Consider the following 23,728-nt stretch of genomic DNA (forward strand, 5'->3'; position numbering starts at 1 on the left):
AAAATTGTGCGCTGTCTCTACTATTGCCAGTATGCTTATGACCAACACATATTCAAATTATAACCTTACTTAATTCTGTAGTCTTGAGACTCCAAAATTGCCTCTCAGCAGAGCAAGGAGGACTCTATTCAGTTGTTTTATTACAAGCTTTTAGTTTGAAACAATAATCTGTGCATTTAAACTTTGCAGAGTTGTGTTTGTGTGTTGCAGGGGCGTTGTGTGTCTCTCCCAATATCCTGAACCTTTTGGTTTCTAACTGAACATTTTTCTATACATCTGCAAAGATGCTAGGTTGTTTTAAGTTTTATAGTGAGTTCAGAACACTTTAAAGGGAGTTTGGGGGGATTTTATATTTAAATTTTTTTGAGTTTAAAAGGATATTTTAAAGTGTATTATCTTTTTAAACTTTTCAGGTTTTATTTGTGAGATACGATGCATTGTGTTGAGTTTATTATATACTTATATTTTAAGAACACTTGTACTTAAAAAAAATTTAGAACTAAGTCTAGATGGTATACTATATAATTTTGTAAGATGTTACTATTGAAGGAAGCTGGGTAAAGGGTAAACAAGGGCCTCTCTGTACTATTTCTGTAACTTCCTCGGAGTCTATAAATATTGATAGTTAAAATAATAAAAGTTACTGATGAATATATTTTTATGTAAGATACACAAGTTCACCACCTGAGGGCACTCAAGGAATGCCTATAAAACAGAAATGTGCACTTGATAAGTTACAGCAGCTTAATTTCTAATTAAACTACTGTTGCAATTATATATAGTTAAAATTTCAAAATGCTTTTCATTAATATGGACCTCCCTGCCTTTCCTTTTCTAGGTAACAGGTGTTGTAGGAAGAGCAGAACTTCTGTCATCTATCTTTTTTCTAGCTGCATTTTTGTCATATACTAAATCAAAAGGACCAGATAATTCCATAGGTAAATGTCTAATATTCAATACTTTTCCTTTAGCTGTAAAACTCAAATTATATATATTAATGTATTTTTTTGAATATATAAAGCAGAAATTGCTTACAACATTTGAAGTTTTTCAGTAATATCTAATTGTCTTATTCTTTAATGATATTATAAAATTGAATTTGTGTGTTTTTATATTTTTCTGTTCCTGAATTGTAGTGTGGACTCCAATTGCATTGACAGTTTTTTTAGTGGCTGTTGCAACACTGTGTAAAGAACAAGGAATAACAGTTGTGGGAATTTGCTGTGTATATGAAGTATTTATTGCCCAAGGGGTAAGGAGAAATATAAATTTCCTTGTTGCTGTCTTTTATACTATTTGAATCAAATTCTAATGAATTTATTTTCTAAATGTATCATCATATAAATTGCTTTACCAATAATATTTAGCAAAAATTTGCAAAAAACAAGCATGTTTTGCCTTCATACCCACTGAATATTACTTAACATTTTATATTACACCTTCAGTTTTGTAAGGACAGATTTTTAAGTTTCAGTAAAGGAACTATAGGGCAGTTTGGGAAAGCACCCAGTAATACTGCATAGTGTAATTCATTATTGGATAAGACTTTGGGGCTCAGTTTTATTCATTATCAGTTCCATGTTGATTTTATAATTATAGTCAATTTTTATTTAATCTTGCAATTAGAAAGTACAGTTGTTGAAAACATTACAATAAATTGCTATTTTTTACTTAAATTTTTTTCTTTTTCTAGTATACTTTGCCATTGTTATGTACTACTGCTGGACAGTTTCTTCGTGGAAAGGGTAGTATTCCATTTTCTATGCTGCAGACACTAATAAAACTCATTGTCTTGATGTTCAGTACCCTGTTACTTGTTGTGATTCGAGTCCAGGTTATTCAGTCGCAACTTCCAGTGTTCACCAGGTATGACATTCTGGTTCTTTTTGTATTTTTCCTTTTTTTTAACTTTGAGTTTTAAGTGATTGCAAATGTTCCAGAAAGTCTTTGATTTGCATTAAGGTTTTTTAACAGCTTTATTGAGTTATAATTTATACTTTTTAAGAATCCTCATGTATTTAAAATGTTCAGATTAATAGGTTTTGACATACATGTACACTCTTGGAAGCATCAGTCAAAATAATGATCCCCCAGTTGGTTAAGTGTTAAGTCTTCCATATCCTTAGTCATTTTTGCCTACTTGCTCTATTAATTATTGAGAAAAGGATGTTGAAATCTCTGACTGTAACTGATCAGAGTTACAAACTGACTAATTTGTCTATTTCTCCTCAGTTCTGACAATTTTTGCTTCCTGTATTTATTGTAAAACTAAAGTATATCAATATTTAGGATTTTAATGTTCTCTTGATGTATTGATCCCTTTATCGTTATTAAATGAGCTTCTTTATCCCTGCTAATAGTCTTTACTAAGAAATTCACTTTTCCTTATATTAACTACTCCAGCTGTCTTTTGTTAGTGATAAACGGTTTATCTTTTTTCATCTCTTTACCTCTTAATTCTATCTATATCTTTATATTTAAAGTAGATTTTTTTATAGGCTACATATAGTTGGGTCTTCCTTTTTTGTTTGGTCAGATAATCTGTCTTTTAAATGGTAGGTTCAGCTGTCTGATACAGTTTGTTGTAAATCTACCATCTTGCTAATTGTTTTCTCTTTGTCTCATCTGTTCTTTGTTCCATTTTTTCTGTGTTTTGAATTGAATGTTTTATATTACTCCATTCTGATCTCCTTGTTGGCTTATTAGCTATAAATCTTCCCTGTGTATTTTTAGTGATTGCTTTAGGGGTATTTTTGGTTTACATCATTTGTTTATCACAATTTATCTCTAAGGAATATTATAATTGTATGAATATAAATTATAAATGTCAGTATATATAGTACAAATACATATACAATAAATAAGTTTATATATAAACACTTTAAATAATAACATAGCCTTTGTGCTATTTGCATATGTTTTTATTGAGTATACATTATAAATCCCACGATACATTGTTAATTTTTACTTTAAACAGTTATCTTTGGAAGAGATTAAACTTAGAAAAATTTTTGTTTTACCCTGTAGAGTTACCATTTCTAGTGTTCTTCCTTTGTTAGATCAAGATTTTCATCTGGTACCATTTTTCCTTGTGACTGAAGGACTTTCTTTGACATTTCTTGACCGTGTAGGACTGCGCTGGTGATGAATTCTTTAAGCTTTTGAAAGGTCAGTTTTCATTCCAATCCCAAAGAAAGGCAATGCCAAAGAATGCTCAAACTACCGCACAATTGCACTCATCTTACACACTAGTAAAGTAATGCTCAAAATTCTCCAAGCCAGGCTTCAGCAATATGTGAACCGTGAACTTCTTGATGTTCAAGCTGGTTTTAGAAAAGGCAGAGGAATGAGAGATCAAATTGCCAACATCCGCTGGATCATGGAAAAAGCAAGAGAGTTCCAGAAAAACATCTATTTCTGCTTCATTGACTATGCCAAAGCCTTTGACTGTGTGGATTACAATCAACTGTGGAACATTCTGAAAGAGATGGGAATACCAGACCACCTGATCTGCCTCTTGAGAAATTTGTATGCAGGTCAGGAAGCAACAGTTAGAACTGGACATGGAACAACAGACTGGTTCCAAATAGGAAAAGGAGTACATCAAGGCTGTATATTGTCACCCTGTTTATTTAACTTATATGCAGAGTACATCATGAGAAACGCTGGGCTTGAGGAAGCACAGCTGGAATCAAGATTGCTGGGAGAAATATCAATAACCTCAGATATGCAGATGACACCACCCTTATGGCAGAAAGTGAAGAGGAACTCAAAAGCCTCTTGATGAAAGTGAAAGTGGAGAGTGAAAAACTTGGCTGAAAGCTCAACATTCAGAAAATGAAGATCATGGCATCTGGTCCCATCACTTCATGGGAAATAGATAGGGAAACAGTGGAAACAGTGTCAGACTTTATTTTTCTGGGCTCCAAAATCACTACAGATGGTGACTGCAGCCATGAAATTAAAAGGTGCTTACTCCTTGGAAGGAAAGTTATGACCAACCTAGATAGCATATTCAAGAGCAGAGACATTACTTTGCCAACAAAGGTTCGTCTAGTCAAGGCTATGGTTTTTCCAGTGGTCATGTATGGATGCGAGAGTTGGACTGTGAAGAAGGCTGAGCACTGAAGAATCGATGCTTTTGAACTGTGTTGTTGGCGAAGACTCTTGAGAGTCCCTTGGACTGCAAGGAGATCCAACCAGTCCATTCTGAAGGAGATCAGCCCTGGGATTTCTTTGGAAGGAATGATGCTAAAGCTGAAACTCATGAAACTCATGCGAAGAGTTGACTCATTGGAAAAGACTCTGATGCTGGGAGGGATTGGAGGCAGGAGGAGAAGGGGACGACAGAGGATGAGATGGCTGGATGGCATCACTGACTCGATGGACGTGAGTCTGGGTGAACTCCGGGAGTTGGTGATGGACAGGGAGGCCTGGCATGCTGTGATTCATGGGGTCGCAAAGAGTTGGACACGACTGAGCGACTGATCTGATATATAATACCTTTGTTTTACCTTTATTTTTGAAAGATATTTTCCTTGAGTGTAGAATTCTACAATGCTGGTTTTCATTCACTAATCTAAAAATATTACTCTATATTCTGTGGCTTGTGTTATGTTAAACGGAAAATCTTTTCATCCTTATCTTTATGTTTCTGCATGTAGTATGTCTTTATTTTTCAATCCTTGCTTTTAATAGTTTCTCTTTATTGTTTCTCTTCTCTGTATTTTTTAATTGAGACATAATTAACATGTAGCATTGTATTAGTGTACAACATAATGAATCTTATACATACACACACAAATGATTACCATAATAAATTTAGTCAACATCTGTCACCACACATAATTACCAAAAAGTTTTTTTTTTCTTTTGATGAGAACTTTTAAGATCTACACTCTTAGCAACTTTCAAATATATGATACAGTATTGTTAATTACAGTCATGATGCTATACATTGCAACTTCAGGACTTATTGTACAATACAGTTTGAGTGAAAAGGGCCAAAAGTTGCAAGCTTTCAGTTACTGTTTGTTTTATCTTCATGTTTCTTGTGCTTAGGTTAATTTAGCTTTTTAGAATATGTAACTCTTACTTCATTACATTTTAGAATTGTTTCAGTTATAAACTTCTTGAAATATTTTTTTCTTTCCTCTCCCTTCTTCCTCTGGGACACCAATTACATGTATTTTAGGCTTCTTGAAGTAATACTGTTACTCTGTATTTATTCCTCTTCCCTCCAAAGCCATTTTTCCCATTTTCATTTTGGATAATTTCTTCCATTGTAGCTTCAAGCTTACTAATTTTTTTCTGCATGTCTAATCTGTCCTTAATTTCTTTTATTTTTCATCTCAGACATTTTCATCTCTATTTGAGTTCTGTTTGAGGTGTGTGTGTGTGTGTGTGTGTGTGTGCGCGCGCGTGTATTCCATGTTTCTGACTGTTTTAGCACTTTAATGTCCTTTTCCACTGATTTTGTCATCTGTGTAATTTCCTGGTCAGTTTAGATTGAATAATTTTTCTCCTCATGGATTGTATTTTTCTATCTCTTCACATGCTTGGTAGTGTTTCTAATAGGTACTGTATCTGATTTTACCTAATGTATTCCTATAAATATTGTAGAGCATTGTTCTCAGATGCATGTAAGTTATTTGAAAGATGTTTCGTCTTCTAGTCTTGCTTTTAAGCTTTGTTTTAGGAGACCATAGCAGTGTTTGTTGTTGTTTAATAGCTAAGTCGTGTCTGGCTCTTTTTGCAACCCCATGGACTATAGCCTGCCAGGCTCCTCTGTCCATGGGATTTTCAGGCCAGAATCCTGGAGTGAGTTACCACTTCCTTCTCCAGGGTATCTTCCCTACCCGAGGATTGAACCCACTTCTGCATTGGCAGGAAGATTCTTACCACTGAGCCACCTGGGAAGCATAGCAACATTTAGGATAAGGCTAATTTTGCTCCTTTGCTGACACAAGACCCTTCTGACTTCTCTACTTGATAGACTTTGCATTATGAGGATTTCCACTCTGGCTGCTGAAGAACTGTTCCTAGTTGTGAGTTTTTATCTAATCCTTTCAGAAGGTACTTTCCAAACTGTATTTTCCTAGACCTGTTGTAACAATTTACCAGAAACTGAGTGGCTTAAAGAGCAGGAATTTATTCTCTCATGGTGCTGGAGGCCAGAGTCCAAAAATCAAGGTACCAGGCACAGTTGGTTCCTTCTGAAGGCTCTGGGAAAGAATCTGTTCTATGCCTCTTTCCTAGCTTCTGGAGGTTGCTGGCAATCTTTGACATTCCTTGGCACGTTGCTGTATCATTGTAATCTGTTCTGTCTTTGCCTAGCCTTTTTCCCTGTGTGTTTCTCTGTATTTTCTCTTCTTTGTATAAGAACATCAGTCATTAGATGGTGCTGTGCTGTGTTTAGTCGTGCAGTCATGTCCCACTCTTTGCAACCCCGTAGACTGCAGCTTGCCAGGCTCCTCTGTCCATGGGGATTCTTCAGGGAGGAGTACTAGAGTGTGTCACCATGCCCTCATTAGACAGTGGGCCCACCCTTAATCCATTATGACCTCGTCTTAACTATAACTGAATTGACAAAGACCTACTTGCTAATAAAGTCACATTCTGGTGTTTTGGGTAGACATAAACTTTGGAGAAACAGAAATCAACCCACTATACTGTCCTTAGGTATTTCTTTGTATATATATGCTGATCAGTTCTCAATAGTACTGAAAACTAGAGAGAAATCCTTTACAGATATGAGTTCTCTTTCTCAACAGTTTTCTTCTCCCTGGTATTCTACCTGCTAATTCTAACCCCCCTGGACTTCTAGGGCTCCCAGCTTCATCTTTTCAATTTAGGGATACAAATGGTCTCCACTCAGATTCTCTCTTGCTACTGCACAGACTAAAAATTCTATCCAAGTTCTAAACTCTTTAGATAGGGCTCCCCTCATCTGTTTTTTTGTTTTTGTTTTGGTTTTTTCCTATCAATCGAGTGTCATTGTCTTTCTTTGCTCGATGCTTAGAATGTTAAAGGAAGTTTTAATTTTCCATTTTTTTTATTTGTTTAAGGCTAGAAGCAAAAGTTATACTGAATTTTAACATTCTTATCTTTTTTTCCTGCTCTCATCGCATTTTTCCATTTCACCTCACTCATCCAAAGTTTAAAAGAAAATTTACAAAGTTACCTATTCATAGTTTTGTTCAAGTGACTGACATTACATGCAAGAACTTTTTTTTTAAACAAAATCCCAATATTTTTCCATTATAGGTTATTACAAGATACTGAATATAGTTCCCTTTGCTATGCAATAGGACCTTGTTTATCTCTTTTATATATAGTAAGGTATATCTGTTAAATCCAAGCTCCTAATTTATCCCTCCCTCACCTTTTCCCCTTTGGTAGTCATATATTTGTTTTCTATGTCTGTGAGTCTGTTTCTGTTTAGTAAATAAGTTCACTTGTATCATCTTTTAGATTCTACAAAAAAGTGATATCATATGGTATTTGTTTTTCTCTACCTAATTTACTTCACCAAGTATGATAATCTCTAGGTCTGTCCATGGTGGAGAAGGCAATGGCACCCCACTCCAGTACTCTTGCCTGGAAAATCCCATGGACAGAGGAGCCTGGTGGGCTCCAGTCCATGGGGTCACTAAGAGTCGGGCACGACTGAGCAACTTCCCTTTCACTTTTCACTTTCATGCATTGGAGAAGGAAATGGCAACCCACTCCAGTATTCTTGCCTGGAGAATCCCAGGGACAGAGGAGCCTAGTGGGCTGCCATCTATGGGGTCGCACAGAGTCGTGTAAATGGCATTATTTCATTGTTCTTTTATGTCTGAGTAATATTCTATTGTATAATAATTATCCTTAATAACATTTTTTTCTATAAAGAATATTTAAACATTTTACCTCCAGAATTTTTACTTCTGAGTCTAGCCATGCTAAACTAAAAGCTCATTTAAGCATAATAGTGTGGAAAATAGATTGAATTGTAGATAGATATTTTGTATTTCCTTCTTCACTCCTTAATGTTTCCTGTTTATCATTTGTTTTAGGGAATTTGAATCAACTCTTTTGCATCTCTAGTTCTATAATATGACAATGTGCCTTATAGGTGTGAATGTATTCATTTTTTGTATATATATGTAGATGGGTATATGGAGTATGTTATGTTTACACTGTATTTTCCAAATATAAGCATTTTAAAATGTGTGTATATGTACTTGTGTTATATAAATTTTATTCTGTTATCCTATGAGGTTGATTATAATATGATTAGACTTGGTTTGACATATATTCTTTGACTAAAGTTCGATTATCAAATAATTTATCCTAAATAGTTAATTTTTTAAATGAACTCTGAAAAGTGGATGACAGGAAAAAGTTTTGTGTTCAGTTTTGTTGGTCATGTTGAGAATTCAAATCCTGACTTTCAAGATTTAGTATTTTTCATACATGTATATATTGAAGTATGAAAGTTTTGGAGAAGGGGTTGGCTACCCACTCCAGTATTCTTGCCTGGAGAATCCCAAGGACAGAGGAGTCTAAAGGGCTTCAGTCCGTAGGGTTGCAAAGAGTAGGACACGACTGAAGTGACTTAGCACAGCATGAAAGTTTAGAAAATATTATTTGTTCAAATAATAATTCATTTTTCTCAACCAGTTGATATTTTTAAGAAGACCACGTCAAATAAGTGATAGAGGTTGATTTTTCCTTGACTTACTCATTTTAAAATGAGAATTGGGTTTTTAAGCAACTATATTAGAGGAAGGAGAGATACTCAGTCGTGTCCAACTCTTTGTGACCCCATGGGCTGTGGCTCACAGGCCCCTTCTGTCCATGGAATTCAGGCAAGAATTTGGGAGTGGGTGGCCATTCCCTTCTCCAGGGGATCTTCCTGACCTAGGGATTGGACCTACCTTGCAGGCGGATTCTTTACCATCTGAGCCACCAGGGAAGATTTAAACAACTATATGTTAACACAATTTAGATATGTTAATACAATTTAAAACATAGTGTAAAGAATTAAAAATCTGAAGTGATTAATTTAAATGTACTTTTAAAAAATGATTTGACTTAATTTGCAGTAAACAGACTAATAATATATCATGGCCTATATAAACTAGGATATAAGTTTGTATTAAGTAGAGCACAAATAAAATGTTCCATAGGGCTGTGAAGTTACTACTCTGTACTAGAATTTGGTTTTTAGCTTTGTAGAAATCAAAAAGAAAAAGCTCATAGGTGATTTAGTTTTCTCTGTTTGTGACAAAAGAAAACATAGAAATTCTTTCTAGAAAACATAGTTTTCATTAGCATTTGGTGATGAAAGAAACATCTCTTAAAGGAAAACATTAGTGTTCTCAGAAGCATTCATACAACACATACAACAATGAATCGTACAAAACTTTTCTTATGATGTTGAAGCAGAAAGCCATAGTTTAATAAAAGCATTTCTGCAGAATGTCATAATATTATAGAATACCTGTCTGAAGCATTCTCATAATAAACTAGAAATAGGTAACCTGCTTGCCCCTCAAACAGTTCTTCATAAATATCATTCCTCTTAACTAGACATTTCATAAAGAGATTTGAACTCAGGCAAGAATCTAAGGTATCCATAAAAAGTTTATGTCTTTAACAAGATTACATGTAAAATGCCGGTCTTATTGTTGTTGTTCAGTATTTGTATCTTTTATATATTAACTTTGTGTTTAAAGTGTTTTAATTTCAGTAACTTTTTTTTTCCCATTCTTTATACAGGTTTGATAACCCAGCTGCTGTAAGCCCAACTCCTACAAGGCAGCTAACTTTTAACTACCTGCTTCCTGTGAATGCTTGGCTTCTATTAAATCCTTCAGAGCTCTGCTGTGATTGGACCATGGGAACAATACCACTGATAGAGTCGTTTCTAGATGTTCGAAATCTTGCCACATTTATTTTTTTTTGCTTTTTGGGAGCTTTGGGAGTATTTAGTCTCAGATATCCTAGTAACTCCTCCAAGACCGTTTTAATGGTAAGAAAGCTTCTTAAATTTTCAGATAATACTATATTCAGTTTATTGAGTGCCTTTACTTTTTCAAAAGCATCTTTGAAAAATTGCTGTCTTTGTTCATGTCATCCTAATTTATGAACTTATTTTAGGCTATCCTGTAATTTTATGTCAGATTTTGCTTAATGCTGCACATTCAGCATGTGACACAAAGAGTGATTATGAATTTCCCTAATTTAGTGGGATCTCTGAAATCATGGAGCATCCTTTTTAGCATTAATTTTTTTTAATATTTTTTTTAATATTTCTTACCTTTACCCCACTAGATTATACATCCTTTTAAAGAAATGAAATATTCAGTATACTGTATACTTCTTTGTTTTCTTGGCACAAAGAAGAGGATCATGTAAGATAAGCCCCTAGAAATGCATAGCTCTTTATTTTTCATTAGCAAAACTTTAATTACTCCCTGAAGTATTTCTTACTGTGTTCAGAGAATTCTGATTATTTGAAAGTCTTTTTTTTTGTTTTTATGAGCTCTGTTTCCAGTTTTCTTAGCTCTGCCCTCACTTCTTACTCATAATAATTGTGTTGCCTCTTACTTTAAATTATGGAAGGAAATAATCATCTTTAACATTTTCTTCAGATTTTACTGTATGCCAGAAAGTGCTTTTAATACTTTGCAAGTGTATTCTGGCTGCAGCACTAGATTCATTTATTCATTCAATAAAAATTTTGATTTGTAGCCTATGTATCAGGTAGCGTTTTAGGCACTGCGTATATGATAGTAAAAGAAATACAGGGCCCCCATTGCCAGAGAACTCACATTCTAGAGAAATTTGAAAGAATATAGGGTTTGAAGAAAGATCATATTTACTAGTATCTGGACCTGTTGAGTTTGAGGTGTCTTTGAAATTTTCTAACGGAGATTTTGAATGGCGCTTTGTGCCTGGAGTTCTGTGGCAAAGCCTGAGATACACATAAACATATGATAAATTGCCACAGAGAAGTTTGACAGCTGCCATAGAGATAGTAATTGAAAGCAAGATATAAAGAAGAAGACCTTTGGAGAGGTTATAGAGCAGCCTTTCTCAACTGGGATTTTGTCACATCTCTTAGAGATGGTAATTAGCTATCACCGTTCTAGATGCATAGAAGTTAATTCATACATATAATGCCTTAGACTATTTGTTCTTAAATTTCCCTCAATAAAGAGTTGAAGGGGCTGAATAGAGAAGAAGGCTGTATCTCAGTCAGTCTTTAAAAGCTTCCATATTTAGGTGTTGTGTAAAGGAAAATAAACCAAATAGCTGCTGCTGCTGCTGCTAAGTCACTTCAGTCGTGCTCGACTCTCTGCGACCCCATAGACGGCAGCCCACCAGGCTCCCACGTCCCTGGGATTCTCCAGGCAAGAACACTGGAGTGGGTTGCCGTTTCCTTCTCCAATGCATGAAAGTGAAAAGTGAAAGTGAAGTTGCTCAGTCGTGCCTGACTCTCAGCGACCCCATGGACTGCAGTCTACCAGGCTCCTCCATCCATGGGATTTTCCAGGCAAGAGTACCAAATAGGAAATAGACCAAATGGACAGAAAGGTAGGAAAACGTTTCTGGAAAGAATAGTTAACACCAACAGTTGCTGTCAAGTAGTGAGTGAGATCAGTTGGATTTGACTTCTTTTATGTAGTTACTTAAATGAAATTTGTATCTGTGGAATGATTTGATTAGGAGATGAGGAAAGGAAGATTGCTAGTGAAGGTAACCTTTAGGAGTGATTTAACTGAGATAAGGTCTAATTTAGAGAAGATAGCCAGTCAGGCAATGGCTTCAAGTATAACAAAGCAACCGATCTTTTGTTGGGGGGTCAGGGCTTGGGGGAAGCATAGAGACCTGGAATTGATGGACCTTCCGAGGCTGAAGTGGGTTGATATTGGGGGAAAGACTTGCTTGGTTGGCATTTAGAATCACATTCCTTGGAGTGCTCAGTTGGCTGACCTTTATACACAGAGATATTACTAATGGGTTTGCTTACAAAAACATGCTCTTTGAGTTGAAACGTTAAGTGAGGTTACAACCAACTGCTTGTGATCCATGTCCACAAAAATCTTTCCCTAAGAGTATGGGAACTTGTTTTATACCTAAGGGTCATAATGAATGGTTAAGATAACTTAAAGATAATATTGTCAAAGGAGAAGATTTTTAAGGTTGGAAAGGCAAGAGCATTTTTAGCATAGAAAGTTGATATAAGAAAGTGATTAGGTAAATGAAAGAAAAGCTAATTGATAGTAAGATTAGAGGTGTGGAGCTCAGGTTTGGCCTCAGATAGATGGAGACACTGCTTATGTTATAGGAAGGATGGCAATGGTCGTGAATGTAGATGTTAATAGATTTAGTAGCAGAGAATTAAAGAAATTCTTGTTTTATCGCTTTTGTTTTTTCTGAAAGTTGGTAGTGTAGTCACCTCCTAAAAGTGACATGGGTCAAAAATTTGAGAAAAATAGTCAAGACTGAAAATAGTAAAAGAGAGTGAGAGTGAGCCTACCAAAGAAACCTAGAATCTTGAGCAGTCTTAAGGATTTAATTTGAAGTTGATCATGAATTTATGACGATACAGATTTATTTTTGCTTTGGGACTTTGCAGCTCACATAAATAAAAATGAAGTAGATACATGGTAGAATACATCCAAAAGTGAGTTTCTACTAAAAAGCAAAGTAAAGAAGAGTAGTTAAATACAAAGTTTTGGCAAATAAAATAATTTGTATAGTGCAAACTGAATAAAAAATAGAAAGGATATTGCCAATGAAATTAACATAGATTTACATTAATTATGTTATAGTTTGTTTGTATAAAAAAGGAACCCTTGTGACTTTAGGTATAACTGCTTTAAATATAGTCCTAAACATACTCTTAAATTTTTTGAAATTGAAATAGAGTCAATTTATAATACTGTGTTGTTAGTTTTGTAGAAAACAAACTTAGCTACCGAAGGTGAAGGGTCTTCCCTGGTGTCTCAGTGGTAAAGAATCTATCTGCCAATGCAAGACCCAGGAGATGCAGGTTTGATCCCCTGAAGTAGGAGATGGCAACCCATTCCAGGATTTTTGCCTGGGAAATCCCATGGACAGAGCCTGGCGGGCTACAGTCCATGCAGTCGTGAAAGAGTTGGACAGGACTCTTACCAATTTAGCAATCTAAAAAAGGGAAAGGGAAGGAAGAAGTGGGATAAATTAGGAGTATAGGGTTAACAGATACAAACTATTGATACTATACGTAAAAAATAGAAAACTATATTCAATAGCTTGTAATAGTCTATAATAGAAAATAGTCTGAAAATAAATTAATATGTATGTATAAAACTAAACATACTGTTTTTAATGGTAATATTATTTGAAGATATCTGAAAGAGGTAAGTAGACCAAAGGAATATCTACCAAGCACCAGTATGTTAGGCACTTAGTAAATAAGATGTCATGTTTATCTCAATAGTATAAGTAGTTAATAATCCCGCTTATTTATTTTAAAAAATGGAGTCACAAGGTGATTGGAGTAGTTTACCTTATTATAAAAAAGTGAAACAGATTTGCCTCCAGAACTCTTTGCTCTTTCCACTCTCTGAAAAGATATTGCATTATAGTTAACTTGGTTGGCATACATTAACAGTGTATTAGAACATCTGAGTAAGTTAATCATTGAGATTTCTAATTGAAGAATCAATAGATTTTTTTTTTTTTTTTTGAGAGAGGGCTTTTTTTGTGTGTAGCTTATTCATCAATCCATGATGCCTCTTTAGATGAATTTAACACTTTTTATTCTTTCAAATGAAATTGCTTTAGGGCATCCATGAATTAACAGGGTATTTTTTTTAAAAGGATCATGTATTTAGGAACAAATACCTCTGTTTCACAGCTACCTGGTTGTTTTTGTCAAATATTTCTGGGAAGTGGAAAGTGAATTATGCACTCTTAATGTTTTACCTTTTTGACTAAAAAGAAAGCACTAAAATTTCAGACTTATAAATTGATAATAAGTGAGCAGTTTGATGGTAGTGCTTTTCTTCAGATTCAGTGTTGGATCATTACAAATTATTAATTTGTGATTCATGGAGAAAGTATTCTTTTCACTATTTACATTTCTACATCGATTTTCAGTAGTAATGTATAATAAAAAACATTGCTTCCTCAAACTATTAGAAGACTCTCAGACTTCTGAAATTGAAAAAACAACATGTTTATTCCACAAGGTACTATAAAACAAATCAGAGTAACAGAATATGGAAGCAGATGTCCATGGAAACAGATATCCTACTGACAACCAGCCTATTTCTTTCCATAAGTTATTTGTGTGCTAGTTATTTTGTCTTATCTTTTGTAATGACTATAATCTGGAAACCATATGCCATCCCATTCTCAAAATGGCAAAAACGTCTACGCATTTTGTGATGTTTATTTCTAACACAGTGCACAGTGTTGGAAATTTAGAAATTCTTATGGAATAAATGACTGTTGATTTAAAAGGGCCAGTTTTATTTTTAAGTCGTTTAAATGTATGTGACCCATCAGAATGCTATGCAGAGCAGCCCTGAAGTAACATGTAGAAGTAGGCTGCTGTCTTGTTTGAGATGTAGCTTATCAATTTCCAGTGTTCCTTACACATAGTAGTAGTACTAATATCTTTTCCTGTCAGTTTGTTTTTACCACGTGCACATAAGTTATGTAAATCGTTAATCGCTCAGTCGTGTCTGATTCTTTGTGCACATTAGTTAGATATATAAAAATTACTAATTTTTTTTAGATATATTTTCAAAAATTTTTTTTTATCTGATGAGGCTGAGGTGTAAGGTCTAATACTATTTAGGAAGACTTCATCTCACCTTGCTGACATACATCCTCATGTTTATTGTTACCATCCTTAAGTTTCCTTCTTTATGTTTAAATCAGTATTCTTTATAGTGTTATTAAAATTGATCCACTGGTACATTATCCAGATTAAATGATAAAATATTTGGATTTGACTGTTGATGTGTGTATATTTTTTAATTTAATAAATTATCTTTTTTCTCTTTGTAGGCGCTTTGTTTAATGGCATTACCATTTATTCCTGCATCAAATCTTTTTTTCCCAGTTGGATTTGTTGTTGCTGAGCGAGTATTATATGTTCCTAGCATGGGGTTCTGTATTTTGGTAGCCCATGGATGGCAGAAAATATCAAACAAAAGGTGAATTAAAATGTTAGTGCATTTAATGCTTACTAACTGTAGAATTTAGTATGATGCATTTAAGTGTTTAAAATGTTTATTCTATTTTTATGTCATCTTTTTAACCTTTTTGTTTTTCACATTGATAGTCTCCTTAGCTCCTTAACTCCTACCTTATCTATGTTTTTCCTCATATTTATACAATTTTATTTTGCAGTCTAACACATAAGAGACTTTCATTCAGACACAGATGCTACAAAGAACATTATTGAGACTAAAGTTTCAAATGATCATTGCTGCTTTCATATGTAATGAACTAAGATACAGTCTTCTTAAATGAGTCATATTGGATTAATACATGTAAAATGCATATGGAAAGCAATATGTAATTTCTTGCTTCATAGAAACCACCATGTTTGAACTCACTGCTAAGGAACAGAATAATCACTGACTGTATATGGAAAAAATAGTCACTGTTTCTTTTTTCCTACTTTCCTGTCCCTTTTCAACCCACAGAATTGACTTGTCTTCATCACTTTACTGTCATGTAACACATTGAGTCTTGTGGCTAAATCCAATCAGTGCTTGGTTTAAAGTGTATCTCCCTGGCAGCTGTAAAAGTCTCTGTCCTGACTCTCCACCACCTGTGCTCATTTCTGCTCAGCCTCTTTTCAGATTCTTCCTGTTGTACCAGCTCTTTAAATGTTTTTTTATTTCTCAGAGTTTTTCTCACATTGCATGTTCTCCCTGACGATCTCATCCATGACTACAATTTTCACTCTAAACTTTCTCGTAGATGTATCTAGTTATAATCACTGCCTATCTTGTAGTGCCTCCCGTGTGCCAGCTCTGTAATACACTATATAGATTTGTTTTCTCGTTTAATCTAGACATCCCTTAACTTCATTTTGCACACTTGAAAATTGAAGCTCATATAAGTTACCTGAATTATGCAAGAACACACAGCTAGTAAACAGTAGAGTCTTGATTTAAATTTATATCTGACTATCTCTCATGTCCATGGTCCTTCTGATCCATGCACTCTTATCCTGGTTAAGTGGATCTATCGAAAGAAACAGAACTCTGTAACTGAGGCAAAAAGCAAAAGCTCAAAGAACATTAATACTACTAATACCAAATAAGATCATAGTGATTATCGAAGTATAACAATCATTTTGTAAGTGACAAATTGTGTCCCAAGTGATTAACCTAAAGCTATGTAATTTGCATCTATTTTATAAAGGGTTAATTTTACTATGACTTTTAATGAATAATTCTAGCTTTTTAAAATGTAAAATTCTGGGACTTCCCTGGTGGTCTACTGGTTAAGAATCCCTCAGCCAATGCAGGGGACACGTTCAATCCCTGGTTCAGGAACTAAGATCCCACATGCATAGGGCAGCTAAGCCATGCACCGCAACTTTTGAGCCCATGTGCCCTAGAGTCCATGTTCTGCAGCAAGAATAGCCACCACATTGAGAAGCCTGCACACCACAACTAAAGAAAGCTGTGCGCAGCAACGAAGACCCAGCACAGCCACACACACAAAAAAGTAAGATTCTTTGGAGAATATCATGATAACCTGTGGTGTGTATTGTAAGTGGTAATGTTTTTAAATATAGCCAGGGATGAGATTGACCCTTTATAAACACCACTAAGAATATTCAGGTTATAGGTAATGATACAAAAGAACTCTAAGAAGTCACAATTAAAAATTTGGTTTATCAGTTTTTTTGTCATTGAACTTTATACAGTAGTGTTTATAGTAAATAATTTTTTTTGGTGTTATTCTCTCTCAAGCTGGATGATTATTAGAACAGTCCCTAGTCTTTAGAATTCAAACACAACATTTAGAGATATTTAACATATTTCTTACCTCTTTTTGGTGATGAAGACAATGTTTTTTTGTTCTGCTTTTTCTTCCTTAAACAGTGTATTTAAAAAGTTATCCTGGGTTTGTCTATCTTTGGTGATATTCACTCATGCCTTAAAAACACTCCACAGGAATTGGGATTGGGAGTCTGAATATACGCTGTTTATGTCAGCCTTGAAGGTAAAATGTTATTCAAAATATATCACCAATTATTTCTTATTGCCATTTCTGCTACGGTGTTCTAACTTTACTTTTAACTTGACAATTAATTCTCAATGTTAAATACTTCACCAAAAAATTAATAAAAACAATTTGTTCTTTGTATAATCTACACCATAACCAGTGCTCTGAATAGTCTTAGTTGTATGTCTGGAGCATATATGAATAATTCCCCAAATGCTATACAATTGTTAGATGCTTAAATGATAAAATGTTTAAATGTGAATACTTTGTTTCATTTGTTCTTAAGGTGTACTTTTTTTTTTTTTAACCTTTTAACATGTCTGAAATCAGAATAAATCTTACAGTGAAAGGCATCTTACAATTAATGACCTTTTTTGTTTCTTAATGATATATAAGATAACCATGAGCCTTATAACTGGTGATGTTGGGGGCCAGAGTGAGGTACTCCGCCTGTGACAAAGGTCATGAGGAAGGAGGCTCGACATACGCAAAGGCAGGATCGAACCTCAGGAGTCCCCCTGGAACTCCTCAAGCATCTACCCCCATAACCAGAGCCTGCCTACTTTACTACTTTGTGCTCACCTACACCTCTGACTTTACGGGGGGCTGTCCCCCACCACCTCTTTCAGAGAAGGAGTTAACTTAGAGCTCCAGTTAATAATAATTCCTGGGCATGATAAGAGTGTTTTAACCTACAAACTCCTCTGAAGGTTCTCTAGCCTGCCTGACAGGCTTATCCGGCCACATGTGATTGCTCACAGCCTCCCAACCATGAGAGGCACGAGATGCTTTAAACCTTCTAAAAACAGGTTCCTTAGAAAAGTTAGAAAACTATTAGTATAAGTATAATGGGCTGATTAGAAATTGTATTGGTGAAGGGTTTTTCATTTGTTGAGCCAATGTTTGTTGCTAAGTCTCCACATCCCCTGCCCTTACATACATTAATGAATATATAGAAGAAATAAGTATTAACCTTTGATATTAATCACATTAGACCTTAGGCTAAGTAAATTCTTTCCTTAACTAAAACCCACTACACCCTCACCCTATAGGAATGTAACTTTATTTGGGTAGTGTCTGTTTTAAGAATAATCACCCCTGGAGAAATAAGTGTCCTGGTTGACTGACCACTGTCACAAGGAGAGGGTCATAAATTGTCAGCAGGCCCCCCTGGCCAGAAGATGATGTAACACCCCTAAGACCTCTGTATACATTTGTATGAAGCACCTGACTTTGATAAAAGTCAGGAATGCTGACCCCGCATGACTTTTGCATAACATCTCAGTGTATAAAAGTAGACCATGGAAAATAAAGAATTGGGATCAGTTTCTCGAAATACTGGTCTCCCCATGTCGCTCTCTCTCTCACTCTGGTTGAGTCTCCATCTGGAGCGCGGAACCCGCCATGCTTACTAATTATGCCTGGGCTTCTAAGATCCGACCGGGGAGGCCTCAGTGTCTCCTCTCCTTCGGGAGAACAGAAGGACGCCTGCGGCCTAAATAAGTGGTACAAGCTTCTTGTCTTGAAGTTTTATTGGTCTCCCGCGTAAACCAAGCTACTCAGCCTCTTTTCTCCACTGAATTTTCCTACTGAGCTATCCTCATCCTATTACTCTTTATATCTTTGATAAAATATTTAAATAAATAGGTCACCGACGCCGTCCCCGCTTCGAATACCCTGGATCAGCCAGGGCTGGACCCCGGCATGGTGGCATCTTAGATTCAGTGAAATAAAATACATGGCAGATAATGGCGCCCTATCATACTGAGGATAACCAATGGTTATAAAACTATAAGAAAGATAGGAACTGGCAGAAAGGAGGGATGTTGCATCTCTATGGAATGGACAATATAAATGAGAAAAGTTCTTTTTAAAAATCATATGATTTGTTTTCTGTAAAAGTTATAAGCAAAGATGTTTTTTTCAGTTGCTCCTTTTCTTCAAATCTTTAAACTCTTAACTTCCTTTTTGGCTGTTTCTGTACTCTGCACAGTTCCCATTACTCTAATAGACTACATAAATAGCTTTATGTCAAGCCTCAAAATAAGTCATCAGTGCAGTGTTTAAACATATTCTCTCGTGCAAATTCCTTCTTTCCCAAAAGACTATAAATAATAGAGCAGGAATTTTCAAACAACTCTATGCTTTGATGAAGTAAAATTTTAATATATAAAATAGATGAACTGAAGTTTTAGCATGTTGATGTTGAAAGGGAGGAGAGGTTAAATTTCATGAAGCAATTTTCGTTTTGACCCCTTCTTCATCTCCATGGAAAACTCTATTCCTAATAATATATCAGACAGTTATCTGTGTTAATTGGAGTTATATATATGGAGTTATATATATATACACATATACACACACACATGTACATACACTTTTTTTTTCCTGAAAGAAATCTGAATGACTTCCAGTTTTTTGGGGATATAATTGACATATAACTTCATCTTAACTTTAAAGTGTATAATATAATTATTTTTAGATATATATATTAAACAATTACCAGAATAAATTAATATCCATAACTTCATTTACTTTTTTTCTTGTGATGAGAACTTTTAAAATCTACTTTCTTAGCAACTTTCAAACATGCAATATAGTACTGTTAACTGTATTCCCTGTTCTATATATTTGCATCCTTAGACATTACTTATAACTTAGAAGTTTGTACCTTTGAACTGCCTTCATCCATTCATAGACATTTCTGTGGAGTACTCCTTTCCTAATAGTATACCAAATAAAACCTGTGTTAATTAGACTCATTTTTAAAAATTTAACTAATTTCTATCTGTACTTCTGTATTTAAGGTAAATAAAAATAATGCCAAATTATGGAATAATGTGGGTCATGCTCTGGAAAATGAAAAAAACTTTGAGAGAGCTTTGAAATACTTCTTACAGGCTACGCATGTTCAGCCAGGTAAGCATTATTGATTAATAAAGCTATTGTTAATAGTTTGTTTTCTTTTTGAAAATTTGATTATATTTGTAGAAAGTAGGTGGAGTTTATTTTCAAGCTTTATTCCAGCTGACTTGAATACTATAATGTTTGGTGCTAGCTTATTTTTTGAATTGGGTTATATGTTAGAGCTGTTTATATCAGACATTTAGGGATGTTTTTAAATACAGATTTGTTGGATGGCAGTGATGAGCAATTTTGGTGGAATGATAGATACAAAGGCCTATTAGAGTAGAAGAAGAACTGGAGACAGTTGATATTAAAAACTGGTAAGAAATGTTGGTGTTGAGTGTGGGGTCAAGAGAGGGTAGTAGGATGCTGGGGTTTTTGGGTTTTTTTTTTTTAAAGATGAAAGAAACAAGGCATGTATGTGACTAGTGCATTGAAGTTGGGCAAAGTAGTAATTCAGGGTTGGGGAACGGAGTAAAGGATCAGTGTTCTTGAATAGATGAGAATAGATAATTAAGATCTGATACTCAGGATGAGGATTTCAGTCAGCTGAACCGGTAGTTACCATATAGTAACAGGGAAAGCAGAGTGTAGAAACATGGATATAGATAGGCAGGTGAATAATAGACAAATAACTTCTGAAAGTTATTGTTTGCTTGTTTTCTCAGTGACATAAAAAGCAGAATCAACAGTAGATTGTGGGGAAGGGAAAGGACGTTCTGGAGATCTAAGACCAGGAGAGAGTCTGAAGTAGTCATCTAGGACATGGCTTCAGAAACTTTAATGTGTGTGTGAGTCACCTGGAGATCTAATGGTGCATGTTCTGGTGTATAGCGATTTAGAGTAGGGCCTGAAGTTCTGCATTTCTGATAAGTTCCTAAGTGATACTTAGCCCATGAATCACGTGTTGAGAAACGAAGATCTAGGAAAATGTATAGACTAGGAAAATGCAGTGTGATTGCCAAGCAGCTGTAACACCCTTCTTGAGGTTGCTATGCTAAGTCACTTCAGTCGTGTCCGACTCTGTGCGACCCCATAGACGGCAGCCCACCAGGCTCCCCCGTCCCTGGGATTCTCCAGGCAAGAACACTGGAGTGGGTTGCCATTTCCTCCTCCAATGCATGAAAGTGAAAAGTGAAAGTGAAGTCACTCAGTCATGTCCGACTCTTAGCGACACCATGGATTGCAGCCTAACAGGCTCCTCCGTCCATGGGATTTTCCAAGCAAGAGTACTGGAGTGGGGTGCCATTGCCTTCTCCACTTCTTGAGGTTAGCAGTGCTTAATTAAAATTAAACTGATTGATGTGATTATGTTTTTCTCCCACTACTTTATATATAGTATAGGCAGGCACAGAGAATTTGGTTAACAGGATTAGGATTTTGTCAGATGTGTATTACTAAACAAAGGGTTAAGGGAATTTTGAAACATAGTCTAAACTGGTTATGAAGAGATGTGAGAGAGGGTGAAACATGAGGAAAAGATGATCAGATCAGTGGTTTATAGATCTGAAATTGTTGGCTTCTGAGGACGGTCTAGCTGGAGCATTGCTTGTTTTCAGTAGAAATGCTGTCGGCATTTCAAGTATGCAGAACTGTCTGTATTCCAGGGTATGTACCAAATACGGCCCCCACCTACCAAATAAACTCATTACTTTCCATTCAGCATGATAACCAGAAAGTACTTCCACACACACACATTTCTCAATATACTGGCGGGGTGGGGAGTGCTGTGCATGGCCCCCTATGTTTCTGCTGGACAAGACAGTGACCATTGAACTGACAAATTACAGGAGAATGGTGGTGAAAATCATTGAAAGAAAGGATATCAAAGCAAGTATTAGAAGATACACCTTACATAGATTTGAAACCACTAAAGAACTGTGACAACTGTGTGATGTTGGAGAGAAGGCGAGAATAACAAGGAACCAGAAGCTTGCAATTGGTCACTACAGTAAGGAGGGATAGTGGATAACAGAGTTTAATGACCTGAAATTCAGAAAGGAGTGGTTTTAAGGAGTGGCAGTGGTCTGCAAGTGGTATGGATCTAGGAGGACACTTAACTCCAGGCCCAGTGTTGCAAAAGATAAAAACATCACAGTCATCACTTGGAAAAACTACCAGTTTCCCCAAGGCAAAGCTGAATTCTAGTTAGAGATTGTTGTAGAAATATGTAACTGATGGTCTGGCCGTCTTTCCAGTTTTATCTCCCCTGGCTCTTCATGCAGTTTAGTTTTTTCTCGAAATATAGGGGATATGTGGTGGGCTTCCTCACCTCTTTGCATTTGTTCATGTTGAACCTAGAACATGTTTGAACCTAGAACTCTCTCTTCTCCTTTCCTTCCAATCTACCTTCTACCATATCCTACGCATCTCTTGCAACCCATCTCACATGGCTTCTCTTCTTATTAGAGGGAAAAAAAACCCTTCTGTCTTTCAAATTAGAAGCAAATGTTTCTCATCTTCAAGACTCCTTACAACTTTCATATCTTTCCTGTGATATCTGTTATTTAAATGTTTATTTAAAATATTTATTTATTTAAAATATGTATGTTATATTTAAACTGTGGGGCTCCCTAGGGGTAGCATGAACATCTGGCTCATCTTCGTACCTACTGCATCATCTAGCACAGTTTTATACACAGTCAGCAGTCACTAACTCTGGCAGTTTTAATTCATTGCTTTCTAAAGCCTTTTAGGTTCATTCTAGGAGTTTTTAGAGAAGCAAAGTCATCTTTATGCCGGGCATGCAGGGACTTTGAGACTTAGGATGGTATTTAGGCCCCTTCAGACTTATCTTAAATTGGCATAGTAATTTCTATCTCATTGTATTGTTGAAACTGAATGAAATTGTGTTTAGGGCTGCATGCTAGTGCTAAGTTGGAGAAGACAATGGCAACCCACTCCAGTACTCTTGCCTGAAAAATCCCATGGATGGAGGAGCCTGGTGGGCTGCAGTCCATGTGGTCATTAAGAGTCGGACATGACTGAGCGACTTCACTTTCACTTTTCACTTTCACACATTGGAGAAGGAAACGGCAACCCACTCCAGTGTTCTTGCCTGAAGAATCCCAGGGATGGGGGAGCCTGGTGGGCTGCCGTCTATGGGGTCGTACAGAGTCGGACACAACTGAAGCGACTTAGCAGCAGCAGCAGCAGCAGCAGCAGCAGCTAGTGCTAAGTAGCTTCATTCGTATCCAACTCTTTGCAACCCCATGAACTGTAGCCCGCCAGGCTCCTCTGTCCATGGAATTCTCCGGGCAAGAATACTGGAGTGTGTTGCCATGCCCTCCTCCAGGGAATCTTTCCAACCCAGGGATCAAACCCACGTCTTTGGTATCTCCTGCATTGACAGGCGGGTTCTTCACCAGTGGATGTAATTATGGATGTTTAGTTTAAAATCATTTTTCCTCTCATTGTCAGTTGTCACTTTTGGCTGTTTTTGAGATACTTACTAAACCTATCTCCTTTAGTATGACTTACCTACCATCCGCTCAAAGTTGCTATTTCTATTAATAATAAGCAATGAGCTAGAAAAATAGGCAAATGATTTATTACAATGATTTATTGTATTTCACTTAAA

The 23,728-nt window shown here is 35.7% G+C and overlaps 1 protein-coding gene across 1 annotated transcript in view; it reads left to right on the forward strand.

Annotated features, from left to right (window-relative positions):
• Positions 1–23,728, forward strand: part of TMTC3 (transmembrane O-mannosyltransferase targeting cadherins 3) — a 51,949-nt gene that overhangs the window by 15,479 nt on the left and 12,742 nt on the right. Inside the window, exons 4-10 of the mRNA XM_070788908.1 lie at positions 839–938; positions 1,137–1,252; positions 1,694–1,866; positions 9,766–10,018; positions 15,058–15,206; positions 17,118–17,238; positions 20,049–20,160. Of these exons, the coding sequence (XP_070645009.1) occupies positions 839–938; positions 1,137–1,252; positions 1,694–1,866; positions 9,766–10,018; positions 15,058–15,206; positions 17,118–17,238; positions 20,049–20,160 (1,024 nt within the window). The remainder of the gene's footprint in view (positions 1–838; positions 939–1,136; positions 1,253–1,693; positions 1,867–9,765; positions 10,019–15,057; positions 15,207–17,117; positions 17,239–20,048; positions 20,161–23,728) is intronic.

Source organism: Bos indicus, chromosome 5, assembly GCF_029378745.1.
Source record: "Bos indicus isolate NIAB-ARS_2022 breed Sahiwal x Tharparkar chromosome 5, NIAB-ARS_B.indTharparkar_mat_pri_1.0, whole genome shotgun sequence".
Lineage (NCBI taxonomy): Eukaryota > Metazoa > Chordata > Mammalia > Artiodactyla > Bovidae > Bos > Bos indicus.